General features: G+C 38.4%; 1 protein-coding gene across 1 annotated transcript; it reads left to right on the top strand.

Annotated features, from left to right (window-relative positions):
• Positions 1–231: 231 nt before the first annotated feature.
• cd34 (CD34 molecule) lies at positions 232–15,565 on the top strand. Its single transcript, XM_085260558.1, has 5 exons — positions 232–463; positions 10,810–10,869; positions 11,050–11,186; positions 13,387–13,587; positions 13,845–15,565. The coding sequence occupies exons 1-5, from the start codon at positions 382–384 to the stop codon at positions 14,034–14,036; spliced, it is 672 nt and encodes a 223-aa protein (XP_085116684.1). The 5' UTR covers positions 232–381; the 3' UTR covers positions 14,037–15,565.
• Positions 15,566–16,902: the final 1,337 nt, after the last annotated feature.

Here is a 16,902-nt window from a genome sequence, read left to right as displayed (position 1 = left end):
ACAAATATTTTCACCAGGAAACAAACCTACAACACATAAAGCTTAGTCTGATGCCAAGTATCTCCCAATAACATCTCATTATCCCATTCTGGCCAGCTAATCATGCGAGCACACACAGGAACACAGTAAAGGGAGGAAGAGGGACTGTTGCTCTGGGGGAAATGGGCAGGAGGCAGTTAGAAAGGGGGTGTGGAAAAAGCACAGAGTGAGAGGCCAAAGAGTCGGGCCATATAAAGAGAAAGAGAACACAAACCAGGCTCTATCTTTCTCCTCTATCAGACCTCATCGACGACCCTTTGCTTCCCCTCCCTCACACTAACCTTCAGTGTGTAGAAACTTTTTGCTCTAACACAGTCCCAGCACCAACTGAGACCAAAGAGGATGGCTACATCAACGTGGAGAATGAATGGACTCTACAGAAAGATGACTCAACCTCTGTTTCTCTGCACTCTGGTCCTTAGCAGTGAGTACTGTAATAAGTATTTATTAAAGTATGTTATTTTGCATTTTCGGGCATTCATCCTTAGTTAGTTATTCTATCCAAACAGAGTTTTATATATTGTGTGAAGTTCATTTATTTTTTTATCTAAAAGTGTCTAACGTTCTACTCCATCAGCAAGATTTTGTTTATGTCACAGTAGCTTACAAACTTGCTGGGGATTTGCTTTGATGTGCTCCACCATGAGATTGCACACAAATGCAAAGAGGCATGGTTAGCAGTGGAGTAGCAGCAGACACAAAGGCTTTGCTCAGAAGTGGAAGCTGCTGTACATACTCATTATACTTTATACCCTGCAGTGTATCTCCGTGGAGCTAGTAAACCACACATAATATAGTCTCAGAATACACACACACACACACACACACACACACACACACACACACACATATTATGCGGAATGTATTTAGAGAGCTGCACATGTACTACATGTGTAAAAGTAACCACATTTCATATTATTTCATCACTGAGCAAAAATAGTTCTTTCATCTGTGTTCCTTATAGTAAATGTGTGTGCCTTTGTGTGCACAAGTGTGCAATTATGCGGATGCGTGTGGACACACTGGGCAGTCCACTCCAAATCAGTCCGAGGCCTGACGTTAATTGCAGGGTAATGTATGGCTTGGACGATAGAGCTTCCTCGCTTGTTGTAAACCAGGTCTAGTTCTAGTTCAGCCCAATGTAACGACTTCTGCAGAGCTAAGGCCACAGGGGAGGTAAATGTTTGGAGTGACCTTGGGAACACTAAGAGGAGTTTTCAAGATTGATGGAAAATAACTGAAGCTTAACTTTTAAAGGGGAAACAATCATGGGATGGCAGAACATGTTTGTAGTGTAGTAAAGAGCCATATTGCCTGCATCAGCAGCCTAACAGATGGTAATTAAATTTACATAGAAATCTAATTACTCTGGGCACACCCCGTCAACGCAGATTACTTTTTTCGATGTATATAGCCTAGTATACAAGTCACAAAGTCACCTCAAGAGGCGTTACTGTTCAGGCAACATGCTACTCCTTCAGTCTTTCTAATATTTAAAAACGTGAGAAATTATGTCTGACAAGTGATCTAATAACCAACCATGTTTATTTGTGTTAAGCAATGAATGATATGCACTCATACAGTAATGGACCTACAATGAAAGGGACTCACTTGACTTCAAGAACAACTTGTGGCTCACTATTTTGCCAAAGAACATTGGCATGTGAACAGACCAGGGATGAAACCTGTAATTACTAAAGCGCTAAAGCACCTGAGCCCCAGTGACCCTGGTTATTTGTGTTCTAATCTAGTCTAGTTTTATTATGTCAAGAATTTTGTATAATTTAATTAACTGAGTTTGTTTTCACTCACTTCTTATTATGATTTCAGCCATGATCGCCTCGCCTTTTGCTCTATTTGCAAATCAATGTTTAAGCAGTGGTCTTAATTAGCATTTCAGAAACAAAGGATATAAACATTGCACCTTTGTTTTAGGTTTAAGCACACAGCTTCTGATTTCTACTTTAAGAACTCCGCAGTTGTGTTGTCTGCTCACCCGTCCTACGCTTCTCACCACATCCAACAGCAGTCCTTTGATTACACAAATCTGGTCACAGACGGCTCAGAAAAACAAAAACTGAACATTTCTCACCTAATTATATGTGATGGATTGTTGTGTCTTCATGCAGCTCTGCCATTCTGTGTGTGCGTGTGATTATTTTGTTTCTTGTTTTGATTTAGTTTACATGGGTCCCAGCTCTAGGTCACAAGAGACAAATTGTCATTGATTTCTTTTGCCAATACCAGCTTCTGTGGTTGCAGTAGTATCAGAACTCTCTGATATCTGGGAACCTTGAATACACATTTTTGCAAAGTCTTGGAAAGTCCCACATCATACAAAACCTTTCGCAATTTGGTATGTTGGCATTGTGACCGGTGTTGTAATAATAGTTTATCTCAAAGTCTCAGAGTATTAGAAGGTAAATGAAGTGTTGGTTCTCACTTTCAGCTTGTTGTACGTGGGAGGAATGGACAGCTGTAAAGACTTTTTATAAAGACAAAACTGCTATAACCAAACGACTTGAAACGGCCTTTGGTTGGAGCATTTCCAAAATGCCAATGGGCTGCTTTCAGTCAGGAGTGATGACTAGCTACTGAAACAAAGGATAATAAAGGACACACCAGCACCAGATGTTATATACAACAAGGCACCCTTAGAGATAGAGTCCCTCAACTGGTCAGAGTGTTTTTTATGTGCCTGTGGCATGTCAGCAGCATATTATAGAGGATGTTTAACAAAAAGTTTTGGCTTAGCAGTAATGTCATGTTGCTGCAAACGTGCAAAGAACTATAAAAAAAAGTGTCCCCTCTGCACAGTTTTCATAAGGTGGAGATTTGCTATTGAGATAAAGACTGCTTTTTTGTTGTATCAGGGTGTAAACATGTTTATTTCTACTGCTGGGACATTAACTTGGGCATCTTGGGCACTGACTTGCAGAATCAGTCTCAAGTGGCCATTCAAAGAACTGTTTTTTTGGAACCAAATTTCCTTCACTTTTAACCCCAGAATTACTCACTTGGTTTATCAGAGCAAACATCCTTGTCACATATAAACAGGTCTCTCACCCTGACTGCAAACAGATTGAGTTTATACACTCACTTCCCATGGCTGTAATTCAGTATCTATGCAGGCGTGCAAATATGCAGCGCTGACATGGCCATGGACTAAAATCTTAGATGATGTCATTCATTGCCTTTTGGAGTGTGTTATAAGCGGTCTCTCTCCCTCTCTCTCTCTCTCAAGATTTCAGGGGAAAACCCAAGCTTTAAATCTGCTCTGGAGAAGGGGAAAAACATCTTGTCTCACTTACTTCAGCTTGTCATCTACAATGACTGTTTCTGTTGCTAAGTCAGGGCCTCAGGCGGAGCAGAATAGGATAGAACAATTGCTGCTACATATCATAGTGAAAAAAGTTTCATTCATGGTTGGAATATTCCAGTTTCTTATTAAGTTACTTGTGTGCATTTTTGCACATGTGTAGAAGTAAAAAGCCGTTAGTACTTTGTGATGATCTGTAAAAATATGAGACTAATTCGTTCTGAACAAGAACAAGTAAAAGATGAAAGGGTCAAGACTTAATGTTTTAAAGTGAAAGAGCAGACTTCAGTGAAAATAAGCCCTGATATGTCTCTGCACACACATTTTTGAAACTTTGTTTCTCAGAAAACAACTTTGCCAATGTAAACATGGCCAGAATATTGCCACTCATGGCCCTCGGCTATTGACCAGCATTCTTTCAGTCTCAAGTTGTGATGATGAAGTTTGAGTCACGTCATCTGCTGAAGGGTGTGGGTCTTTTATGTAAGCCTTGGCAGATCATGGTCTTATGTCAGCCTAGGGTGTGTGTTCACTTGGGCCCAAAGTCATGGTTGAGGAGCCATGTGAGCTTGCAAAGCAATTAAACCTGAAGCCTGTGTTCTGTAAAACCAGCCATTTTGCTTTAGCGATTTCTAAATGTGCAAACCGGGTTAGATGTGAATAAACAGCTTGTATCAGTGTACATTCTGACACCATATCTCTGAACCCACATGCGCAAAATCACATTTTGAAATGTATTTCTCTCTGAATTATCTTTATTTGGAGCCAACTTCCTTCCAAAAATGATGTTAATGAAAAGCAAAACAAAGCCGCTAACTAATGATCATCCATGAAAAGGAAATTACTTCAATAAATAGATTGTCTAGCAACAATATTTACCTTGTGAAACAATCTTAACTAGAAAAAGTTGCATTTCCTGCAAAAATGCAGTGTGAATTCTGTGTAGTGGAATTTGCTAAAAACAGCTGAAGAAGCTGAACTTTCTGCTGAAAAGAGGTGAAAAAAAAAGAAAATTCTGCTGAAAAGAGGCGTAGAAGCGGAATTTGTGCTGAAAACAGTTAAAAAAAGCAGAACTTTCTGCTGAAAAGAGGTGAAGAAGTGGAATTTGTGCTGAAAAGAGTTAAAAAGCTGAAATTTGTGCTAAAAAGAGGTGAAAAAGTTGAACTTAAAATAAATTTTGCTTAAAAGAAATTTAGCCATGGCTGACATTCAAACCCAGTCCTCCGAGTCACAAAACAGCTGCTCGTCTCACTGACCTGATACACAGCTCACCCTTGTGAGCTAAATCAGCAAACACACTTGTAATGTGGTTCCATTCATCAAAATGGGCCAAAAAATGGCATAAAAACCTTCATATTTCAAAAAGTATAAAAGTTATGAGCACCAAAAGATATACCAACCGTTAGCAGAGTTTGAATGGTGGAAATTGTATGAAAACTGAAGGGGTAGTTAACCAGCAAAGAACGGAGCAACTAGAATAATAAGGTAGAAGAAAGAAGAAAGAGAAACAGGATCTCAAATTCACACAACAATGAAAAACAGAAGCTGTGCTACCATTCAAATCTTCCTTCTTCCAATTACTGCTGTTCTGGTGAGCTTATTGTTCCTTGTTCCCCTGCTGCAATTTTACAGCTGCTAGGATTGAAAGAAAAAAAAAGTAGTCTCTCATTTAATTGAAAATTGGCAGTATGAGATGTCCAAAGGATGAGAAGCTCTTAACACCTTTGCTCAGATGAACCTCAGCTCTATATTCAGCTAATGAACAGAAAATAAGTGTGATTTCTAAAACAAGAACTTGGAAAAATCGTTTCACTTATTATGTCATCATTGCTTTTTCCCTTGCTAAAACGTAAGCAACAGATTGTCCTCACTGACTTATGTAAAGTTATGAGGATGTCGTAACACCAGTAGAATGCAATCACTGCATAAACTACATAATCTACGTTGGATACCCAGGCTGGGATTTCCTTAAAGAGGGCTATATTGTTTACCCAGGGGGATAAAAGCTCTTAATGAGCATTAGTGGGGGGTTTTGACTGCCAAAATAATAGCTCTTGGTAATTAATGTTCATTAAATGGCACACTGTTGAAGGCATACTTTAGACATCCTAATTGAAAGCATAAGACTGCACCCCTTGCTGTTCTTAAAAGCCCTTGGTTGGAACACCACATTCATTTGTAGCGTATATGTTTCTGGGCAAGTGTTTTCATTTGTAGGAGATACTGCATTGTTTAGAAATGCGTAAGGTTTTTGAGTTATTACAGTTACTTCTCTGGCTTCCTCTTCCAATTTGGTTCCTTAGTTTCAGTAATATCAAAGCCAGATTGTTTAGAGCGATATGTTTCAGTCTCTTTTTTCTTTCCCAACAGAGTATCATGAAACATGTCTTGAAATCAATCCATGGATAGAAAAGGAGAGCAGCTTGCCGCCTCTTGGAACAGCTGGTGTGTCCAGTTTCTAATCCACTAAGAAAATGGATAGACTGTTTTGGAAACATAGGTTTTGAGTTTCACTGCCCTGCTGAAACGATTTTAATGAGTAAATTAGAGGTTGAATAAAAACAACAGTGAGCGGCTGCTATCAGTAATAATGTTACCTTTTTGTTTTTTGCTTTATTGCTGAAAAACATTTTTTTCAGTACTATAGCTTTTGAAACACAATAGGCTTGGGTAGAATATCAGTAAGTAAAATCTTCCTAATAAAAACAGTCCCAGGTTATATTTCTTAACAACAGGCATTATAGTTCCACTCCAAGAGTATGTTCCTGGTGATGGCTGTTATCTGTAGTTTCCAGCATGTTTGTCCCTGTAGTTCAAAGAGGTCACTGTGTGCTGTGATATCCACATCCTGTCATACAATAGGATGTGCATGGATAACATTCCAAGCCTGTTAATTATTATTGTTTTTGGGTTGTTTTTTTATGGTTGTGTTTTGTTTCAAAGCAGGGGCGTGTGCAGGGTGGAAAAAGTCAACATTTGCCAACCGTCTGTGCAGAAGCAAAATTAGTTCTTATGTTCACTGATTAACTGGTATATTCCAAGTGTTTTCATTGCACCAAATAGCAATAAACGGAACTGTAGTGATTTAGTGTGCTGTTGTTTTCTTGTTTTTTTGGTGTTTAGTTGGTTTATGCTATGAAAAGATCTATATTTTTCTTGAAGGCCTGCAGGATTGAAAAGAATCTCTGCTTAAATTTGAAATATAAAACAGAATTCCTCTTAATAGGAACAACTAGGAGTAGCAAGGGATGAGTGATGGGAGACTTTGGGCTCTGCTTTGGACATCTGGTGAAGTAATGGAAGGAGGGTGTGGCTCATTATGACATCCAAGGTGTTGTCTCTACAGTCTGGGTGGAGGTCAAATCTAAGCCCCAAGGTTTAGGGCTGAGACTTTTCTCCTTTTGCATGATGTTACTGATTTCACAGCACAGCACATATGTAGGGAGGGAAAGAGCTCCCCAAGGAGACTTGCTGCAGCTGCACCACTCATCCCCCTCTCCAGGCCTCCTCCCCAATCTCCCCAGAGAGGAAACAGGCCTCATCCTCAAATACCATAAGTAAAGGACTCCTGTCCCCGGCTTATACTGTCTGACTGCAACCACTTAATCAGGTGTGACAACGTTTGTTTTTACTGCAATTTTCTGCTTCTTCCCCACCCTAAAATCAAAAGCTGGGAAGACAATCACAATGGCAGCTGAGAGATTTTTGTTTCATATTTAGTTATTTCCCATAACAGCGACATGGGAAATAAAACTATTCTTATTCTCATATATAGGCAGACATACAGTAGACTTGTGCATTAAAGGAGTCTGTTTATTCAGTACAAGTAAAGTATTGATGATGATGATGATGATGATGATGATGATGAATTCAGAACAAGCATTCCAAGTATTGTATGTAGCAGAATCCACTCATGCAGTTTGAGCACTAGATCAACAATTTCAATTTCATCATGGTTGAATTAGAAATTCAAAGGAAGTGCTCAACCTCTGATGCTAAAAAAAAGTGCATTTTTATTATTGTTATGCTCATCATTATTGCTATTGGACTCAATATCTTAACTGCCCTTTAAATGTAGGAAATAGCTAAAAGTAAATCAAGTAAATAAAGTGAAGCAAGCACAGGATAACATAAAAAGTTTAATTTTCGTACTTTTTTATGAGTAGAGAAGCTGCATTCTCAGGAAGAGACCTGAAGCTACCATTAAAATGAACACACAGGAGTAAAATCTGTATTTAATCTTACCTTACCATGGTAGCAACTGCGTTTTAGACAGATTGAACTATCTTCAGAGAACATTACGCTTTGTACATTCTCTAGCTTGTGATTTTGGCACCGTGCTCTTGAAATTATGTTTTTGCATCTGTTAGTGCATACAGCAAGGGAAGACTTTTCCCCAGTGAGGAGGAGCGGTGAAAGAAGGTTGTCTGGCATTAAACAAAACCAAATGTAAAAATGAAAGGTCTGGCTGTCATAGCAAGTTTAGTGCATAAATTGATGATAATGATACGCGGCCTCCTCCCTGCAACATGTAGCTATAGCACCCCTGCACAGACTTGAATCTTCTATAGACTGAATACACAAAGCTTTTCTAAAAGTAGTGATTGATGATGTGCAATCCAGGTTGCCAGTTCTGTAATGACCTTTCATGCTGTAATCCATTACTACAAATCCAGTCACTTGTGAAATTCTTGAGAATCTCCCAAGGGATCATCTTGCTTTATTTCTGGGGCTGACATCCACAGTGTTTACAGCGTATCTGACTTTAGGGGTTGCTTACATTCCCCTGCCATTTAAAGTACATGAAGTACAGTTGGATTAAACTTGAGACCAGCATCTCATTACTCCAGCAGCATGTTAAAAACTCTTGTGGTCCTATAAACTATGTAAAGAGAACAAAGCACTTCCTGGGAGATACATGCACATCATGGCAGCAGACAAAGCAGGTGCTTTAAGAGACTCATATTTCTTTTTTTTTCAAAGAAGTTTTACCTTTTGTCTCACTGTCTGTAATTTTAATTTGTCCAACAACAACTACAGTGTACAGCACATCTGATTTAACTTATTATTTAGTTCTTTACATCTGGCTACACACCACATCACCCAGGCTAAAAGGAGGACAGCCAGGCCAGGAAGTCCACTTCATGTAGTCAAGCAGTGATGAGCAAGATTTACTCAATCTTCACCCAAGATTTACTCACAGTCTTGGCCTTATGCTTTCTGAGAGAGACCAAGGATGTGTTTATGCATTTTTTTTGTGTTTCCCTGTGTTTGTGTTGAGACTGGAGCGCCTAAGGCTTCTTGTTGAGGCCAGGGGGGCCTTGTTGGAAACATAGGAAGACTTTTCACACAATTGTATAAGCTGTCTCTGTCCACAGTAGTGAGGCACTACTACCTATAACGGTTTGACATATTCCATAATGTTTCAACATGTAAGGATTAATGTAATCACCTTTTTCTTGAATTGTGATTTTTTTCATTTATAAAACATAAGAATAAAGGGATTTACAGTGTCTTACAATTCATACAGACTGCTTAGTAAGTGGAATGCTTTAAAATCTTTCACTGATACTGATTGCACTAAGAAATATTTAGAGTCACGAGGTATAAACTAAGGTAAGTCAATTTGGTAGGCTGGCTATTTTTGACATATTAAACACAGCAGATTAAATCATAATTAATCGAATGATCTGATAGCCCAGATTTGTACCCCAATTTACAAATTTAATTGTAGCATATGACCAACTTTGGTCAATATCCAGCCATTTGATGCTGTTGGTGAGAAAGGACACATTGCTGGAGAGAACCTACATGGTCCAATCTAGAGTGGTAGATGCATCATATTGGCCATTCGCTAGCTTCTTGTTTTGGATGAAAACATTTCAAAGTGACCTTGGCACTTCCCCAGAATATGTTCAAATTAGCCATGTTTATAGGATTACAAACACACGCTAAACACTTAAATCTACGTCCCATAAATGTGTGTTGTGTTTCACTAAATAATGATAGTGGTGCACTGAAAACATTTTGCTCTGATTGCAGAATAGTTTTGGTTACACGTAAAATTGTTTACACACTACACTGGGTTTCTTCCATGAGGAGGGGAGTGTTTAGAAGTTCAGGCTGAATTGAATTACACCGCCATCATACAGTAGGCAGGATGATCCCTGATGCTGATTATGTCTCATTTACCCTTCATGACTGTGGCAAAGCTGTGCTACATAGTTATATCTTTTTGCGGCTGTTTTTAAAAAATAAAAGTCAAAGGAGCTTTTTATCGGAGCATTTACGTTTAATAACACTGTCTAGTCTTCAATATATAAAAATACTTGTTAAGATTAATTTTCAGTCATAATATGATTATGATATTAGATTTCCAAAAGAAGTTATTACATAAACAAGATTTCTCCCAGGAGATGGATGTGTGGTGAGGTCACGACCCTTTGAAACTTAGCTGCTCATTTTTATATGATGTAGAGAGTAAAAATTAAGACAACCGTGAGTACTAATTAGCAAGTACCCTTAAGAAAATATGCCAAACTGTTAAATGTTTTTGGGTGGGCTTGAGGCTTAAATCACCAGGAGAAGATGTTCAAACCACCTTTTTAACCTCTATTAGAAACAAACAAAATGGAAAAAAAAACCTCACAGATATTTACATAAAACATCTTTTCTTAAAGGTGATTATATATACATTAGCAGTGTGTTGCAACTGCAAGAAGTACTGCACTGGCATAACTGTGGAAAACCAAGTGTAAGAAGTTTTTGATATTTGATATCTGAGAATTACAGATGATGTGAAGACAAGAGTCAATGCTGGAGATGGAAAAAACTTTATCTTTGGAACCTTAACCTGTATGAATGAACTGAAACAACTAGACGTTAACTACACTCATTTTGTGGGATTTGGTATATTTAATGTAATCATAACTGCAGCAGAGACAGTGGCACACATCATGGAACTAATTATAGTACTTCAGGTAGGACCCGATTGATTTAGTTTGCATCAGAATTTGTAGGCTAATCGTTTAAGATTTGGTACTTGCTCTCATTTGAGACTTCACTATCACTTTTATATAATAAATAAATAAATGTCCTCTTCCCAAGGAATCATAACATTTGGGCTGCACTGCAAGTTTGAAGCAAATCCAACAGAATAGGTTCAAAATAAGGCTTGAACTGTAATGTAAAGCTAGCTAATGTTGCCATAGGAAATGACATTATACTTTGGACCTACAATGCCGAGAAAAAAACCCCTGCTTTGTCTGATTGGCATCAAACTTTATGAGCACTTGCAAGAAATGAAATGACAAAACATATGGGACAAACTGTGTATTTATGCAAGAAGCTTTTTTTTTTTTACCATTTTAATTATAAAGTGTTTAATTTGCAATTCCTTTTTCTCGATGTCTCTGTCTTTCTGTGATTCACCTGCTCTCCCTTCCTTACAGGTGTAGTGATATGTCAAGACCAAACCACCGCCTCTACCAAAACACCAAGTGTCAGTAACGGTAAGAACCTTCAAAAAATGTATAATGGGATGTGAGAACAGCACTGGATTCCAAAGAATTTCACTATATTTTAAAGATATTATTTTAAAGTGCCAAGTTCCTTCAAAATATATACAGACATGCTTTTGTGACATAAGACATGGTGCCTGACAAAACTTTGTATTTAAACTTTATTTTCAGAGACAAACGAAACCTCCATTGATTCCCTGATTACTTCAATAACCAAAAGTTTGGCTTCCGGTAACGACAGTGCGTTTTGGTTTCTCACGGCAAAACCGCAAATGGATGAAGAAAACTCCAGCAATGATAATACAATGGTAAATACCGGCCTGTAGCATCATATTTTCTACTTATTAACTAATAGTACCTCTATCACCAATAAATCTAACAGCAAAAATGAAAATTATATATGTTATGCTGCATGTTATATAAATGATGACATTTATTTTTTAAACATGTATTTACAAGGGATGACAAAAGCTGTAGTTATGTGCAATATATGTGGAGTATAAGTACAGTGATATGAGAGGAGACAGCGCTAATCCCAGTCACGTCCTGGTGGCATTCCCTCTAACCAAGACCCTTTATCTGGCTCCCTACACCTTGGGCCCCGAGGAAGTGTTTTGTGCTGCTTGGAGGAATCAACTGAATGTGTTTAAAGACCTACAGTTGGAAAAATTGGTCTCATAAAAGTGGATCTTTTCTCAGACATTCCTCAGCAGTTGTAAATCATGAAGCTGTGCTCAATGCTGGAGACAAATGAACTGGAGAGCTAATGTTTCCACTCATGCACTCGAACAGGTGTGGCTCATTTTTTTCACAACTGTTTTTTGCAACAACTTTAATATATTATAGATTTTTTATTTCTTTTTAAGGTTTGTCAAAACAGAAATATCTGACCTACAGAAAGAACTACAGATTTATCTTACTGTGTAATACAATATACTTATCCTCACATTATTAAACTGTAATTGCACATGTATTTTTTGACGAACAACAAAAGAAATTTGATGTTAAATGTTACATCGGAAGTCATCGCTACATTGTGCCATATGTGACTCCAGGTGTGTAGAGACAGCGCAACAAGTCCGTTATATAGGTCATTACTGCAACATCAAGCCAGGACCATCAACTGTCCAACTCAACCTGAAACTAAACATGAAATTCCTAAATAGCTTGATATGACACTGATAACAGAGTCGGTATCAGTGGATCACATTTTATAATATTACAATGGAGGTTATGGGAAATAAGAACACTAAAATCTGTAAATCCAACACATGTTTTTCTCCTTCTATCTTCAGTATCAAATAAATTGTTTATGTTAAAATATGCCGATTCAAATTAAACATCCAACTATGGTCATGTAAGTTCAAGCAAAGCAGGAATGAGATGTAGGATTTGATCAGTCACAAGCAACAGATGGAGAACAGCACAGATTCCCTGGGATTGATTTTGTCATCTGACTTCAGCCTTCCTGAGTTTCTTCCTCTTCTTTTCAAAGCTCTGAGCATTACAGACGAGTCCAGCTGTGAGCCCACTCCCAACTAACTGAGGATTCAAAGTTACAGCTCACAGTGGTCTTCTGGGAATGCTGAAAGCAGTCTGGATCACATTACAGAAGAATAAAAAGTGTTCCCAAGTTACAAAGCCTGAAGTTGTGCAATGATGATATCATTATTCAGGGTTAAAGTGGGTAAAAAAAACGAAGGTGTGGTCAGCAAGTTCACTCAGCTGCATCTTGTCTGTAAGGCACACAAGGCCAGTGTGTAGTCTGAAACACACGTTTGATTGGTGGCCCTGTGCTCAATGTGTATGAATAAAACTATGTACTGAAAAGTGAAAATTGCATTAGGCAATTGCAAAATAGGATATATTTTGTAGGAGATTGCTCCAGCCTAGACAGTGACATATGGAAAAAGTGTACTATTACAGAAACTACTGTCCTTCCACATAACAGCAAGTATGTACTTTTTTGTTTTTCTTACTTTGTGTGAAAACCCTTCATAATATTTTTTTTAATATACTGTATATGAGTTTCTCTCAAAGCTACAGAAGGTGAATTTCAGAAAAAAGTTATTTGTCCATCCATTCTCTTCTGCTTGCCCATCATCATCATCATATTTATTTATTTATTGTTTCCAAATTTCTTTTTTAAACTACTTGCAAATAGACAATCCTCACGCTTCCTTCTTTATTCTATTTATTGAAATAGGACAGCATGGACATTATACACCGGCTACAAATCATATTATAAAAGGCCAACATTTGGCTTCACGTTTAATTTGAACCCTACTCTCCCTGTGAAAGTTCTCTAATTGTAATGCACCACCACAGATACAGACAGCAAAAACTCAGCTATGAGAACTTAACTTGCACTCTCACAACTTGCATCTCATGACTGAGATAAGAACACCTCTTATTTTCTTCTGGACTTTTTTGACCAGAAATGTGTTTTTAACTGTTCCCATATAACTTTTTTTAATCACACATTGTCCTTTTATACTTTTTTTGTAGGTGGGAAGTACTAAAAGTCCATCACCATCATTACATTTATCTCCATCATCATCATCATCATCATCATCATCATCGTCGTCGTCATCATCAAATTCCTCTGTGTTTGTGGGACTACTTGTCAGTGGTCTGCTTGCTGCCCTTGGAATCACTGTGGGTTATTGCTATTGCCAACGCAGGACTGACACCAAGGCAGTGAAGCTGGTAAGAATATTGTACAATATACAGTAGAGTATCTTTCCATTGTGGAACTCACTTATTTATATATTCATGCTGGCACAGGTGTTACTGTAAGCTGTAGTACACCATACCGTGCACCCTGGATTAATTAAAAATCTTTATAACAATTGTAAATTCTGAACAGAAAGACGACTTTATATTATTTCATGTGTGTATTGTGATGGTCAGTTGAAAATTTCTAGTCTTTGTTTGATGAGCTCCTACTTGTGGTCTATTTACAGACAGATGAGACCTATCCAGCAGATCAGGAGAACCAGGGGAGCACTCTTGCTTCTGTAGCCCCCCTCATCCCCACTCCCGAGACCCAGGAGAAACCCAGCGTAAATGGAGAGTCCCCCGAGGCAGCAAAGACCCAACCTCCTCCACCTACCAACGGCCACTCCACCACCAAGACAGCAGACACTGAGCTGTGAAATAGTCCAAAATGAATTGAATCCCAGGAACTACCCATCTATACACACAGACACGTCTGATGAAAACACATCTTTGTTTCAGAATTCACTCCTGCCTAATCACACAGAGGCCACAGAAATGTGGACTTTAGGGACTACAGCAATCCCTTACATAAACACTCCTGTTGTTATATGGTCCTGTTACCTGCTCTTTTAGCTACGTGCCTCAAAAAAAATCAGGAAAACTAGTCTGATGATGACAATAATGGTAGAGATGAATGATGCTGATTAATCACGACGAAGACTCGGTTCCTGGGTTTTGATGGCAGTCAGGAAGGAGAAGAAAGACAGGAGATGGGCAGTTCTGGGTGTGAAAAGACTATAATGTTAGTATTAACCACAGCTTGCTACCATGATGACTGCAGCCTCTGGAGTCACAGCAATGTGCTGTCCACTTCAGCAGAGGCTCTGCCTGTCATCTGGTTTAATGCTCCAGCCAATCATCCAACTGAAAACACAGCTAAAGCACCTAAACAACACGTGTCCTTACATTAATGTAAGACCATAACAGACAGACAGGAACTAACTTACACTGCCTTGAAATCTGTTTACAAGAATACATCTTGTATTCTTAACGTGCGTAGGTGGTTGAAAGTGTGTGTGTGTGTGTGTGTGTGTGTGTGTGTGTGTGTGTGTGTGTGTGTACTATGACATTTTGCATGAGTGTATTAACTTGCATCTGTACTGTGCATTGACTGTATATATCCATACATGCATCTACGCTTATCCTCCTTATTGTACTGTATGTACATATGTGTGCTTCATGATCATTTTGATCAGTCATGTCAGTGATTGATAAATCTTAACCGCATGCGACAGCCATGAAAAATGTAGAAATTTGTAAAATGATGGCTAACCAAGTTGTGGACAATCGCCATGGTGAAGCAAAACGAGTATTGACATTTAAGTCACACCATGGCATTAATCACGAAGCCAAAAGGCCTCTTTACTCACTGTTTGACCAACAAACTCACAAGGACTTTAGACACAGAGCCTCCTTATGTCACCTCTGCCCATCTATTTGTTAGTATTATTCTCTGTCCAGTACTGTATATACTTGTTTTTATTCTGTGTATCCATACTTGTATTGTTCATTCTATGTGCCAAGATCTTCATTTTATAACTTTTATTGTGTTTATATACTTCTCCCATCATCATGATATTTTATCTAGGTTATATGACAAAGAAATATATTTAGAAATGAATCAAGTTCAGCATCTAATGGTCCAAATATGCCTTTTTTAATCCTATAAATACAGGTAACATCAGTTTTCCCTGACATGCCTAATAACAATAACAATAATGATAATAACTTTGAAAACTTTGATATCAAACTGGAATGTCCTGCATTCATTGTTCTTTTGATCCATCTTGTATCGTACCATTATCACATCAATATTTCAGTGTGACTATTTAATTTCACTAGCACTCTGTAGTTAAAATGGGATTTAACATGAAAAAAAAACCTAAATAAATAACATTGTATATGTTTTCCTGTTTTCAGCCTATTTTTTTCCCAGAAAAAAAGCGAGTGATTTTGCTTGAGTTTAAAGAGAAGTTGGATTTTTAACTGCTGCCAAGCTCCTTAGACAACTACTGACAAATTGTACACAGACACGTACATACTTACACACATCTGTGGTCTAAAACACATGGAATTTAAGTCCCATACAGCCCATAAGGTCCACAGCTGGTTTACATTAGCAGTAGTAGTGACATCACTTAACACTGTTTTGTCTTTCACAGTTTGGGTGGGGCAGTAAAAACATCCCCCAGCTGTCTTGTTGAATGGATCAGGACATGCTCAGAGTCAAACGTCAGTTAAAAGTCAAGGCCATCATCATGGTTATACACATTTACTTTAAACATTCATGTTATATTGTTAGTATAGTATTTATAATATTATATTGATGTACAGGGTGGGCCATTTATATGGATACACCGTAATAAAATGGGAATGGTTGGTGATATTAAAGTCCTGTTTGTGGCACATTAGTATATGTGAGGGGACAAACTCCTCAAGATGGGTGGTGACCATGGTGGCCATTTAGAAGTCGGCCATCTTGGATACAACTTTTGTTTTTTCAATAGGAAGAGGGCCATGTGACACATCAAATTTATTGGTAATGTCACAAGAAAAACAATGGTGTGCTTGGTTTCAATGTAACTTTATTCTTTCATGAGTTATTTACAAGTTTCTAACCACTTATAAAATGAGTTCTATGTGTTGGATTGTCAATGCAACCCTCTTCTCCCACTCTTCACACACTGATAGCAACACCGCAGGAGAAATGCCAGCACAGGCATCCAGTATCCGTAGTTTCAGGTGCTGCACATCTCGTATCTTCACAATTGCCTTCAGATGACCCCAAAGATAAAAGTCTAAGGGGGTCAGATCGGAAGACCTTGGGGGCCATTCAACTGGCCCACGACGACCAATCCACTTTCTAGGAAACTGTTCATCTAGGAATGCTCGGACCTGGCACCCATAATGTGGTGGTGCACCATCCTGCTGGAAAAACTCAGGGAACATGCCAGCTTCAGTGCATAAAGAGGGAAACACATCATCATGTAGCAATTTCAAATATCCAGTGGCCTTGAGGTTTCCATTGATGAAGACTGGACCCACTATCGTTGTACCCCATATACCACACCAAACCAGTTAGTGTCAGACCAATAGCGGTGGTTTTGTTTGTTAACTTCACCATTCACATAAAAGTTTGCCTCATCACTGAACAAAATCTTCTGCGTGAACTGAGGGTCCTGTTCCAATTTTTGTTTTGCCCATTCTGCAAATTCTGTGGCCGATCTGGGTCATCTTCGTTGA

The sequence above is a fragment of the Mchenga conophoros genome, linkage group LG20 (genome assembly GCF_057382185.1).
Source record: "Mchenga conophoros isolate Kocher_MC1m ecotype Shallow Benthic linkage group LG20, M_conophoros_male_GT1.1, whole genome shotgun sequence".
In the NCBI taxonomy this organism is placed as follows: domain Eukaryota; kingdom Metazoa; phylum Chordata; class Actinopteri; order Cichliformes; family Cichlidae; genus Mchenga; species Mchenga conophoros.
Note: the sequence above shows the minus strand (reverse complement) of the source record. Positions and strands in the feature narration are given on the sequence as shown.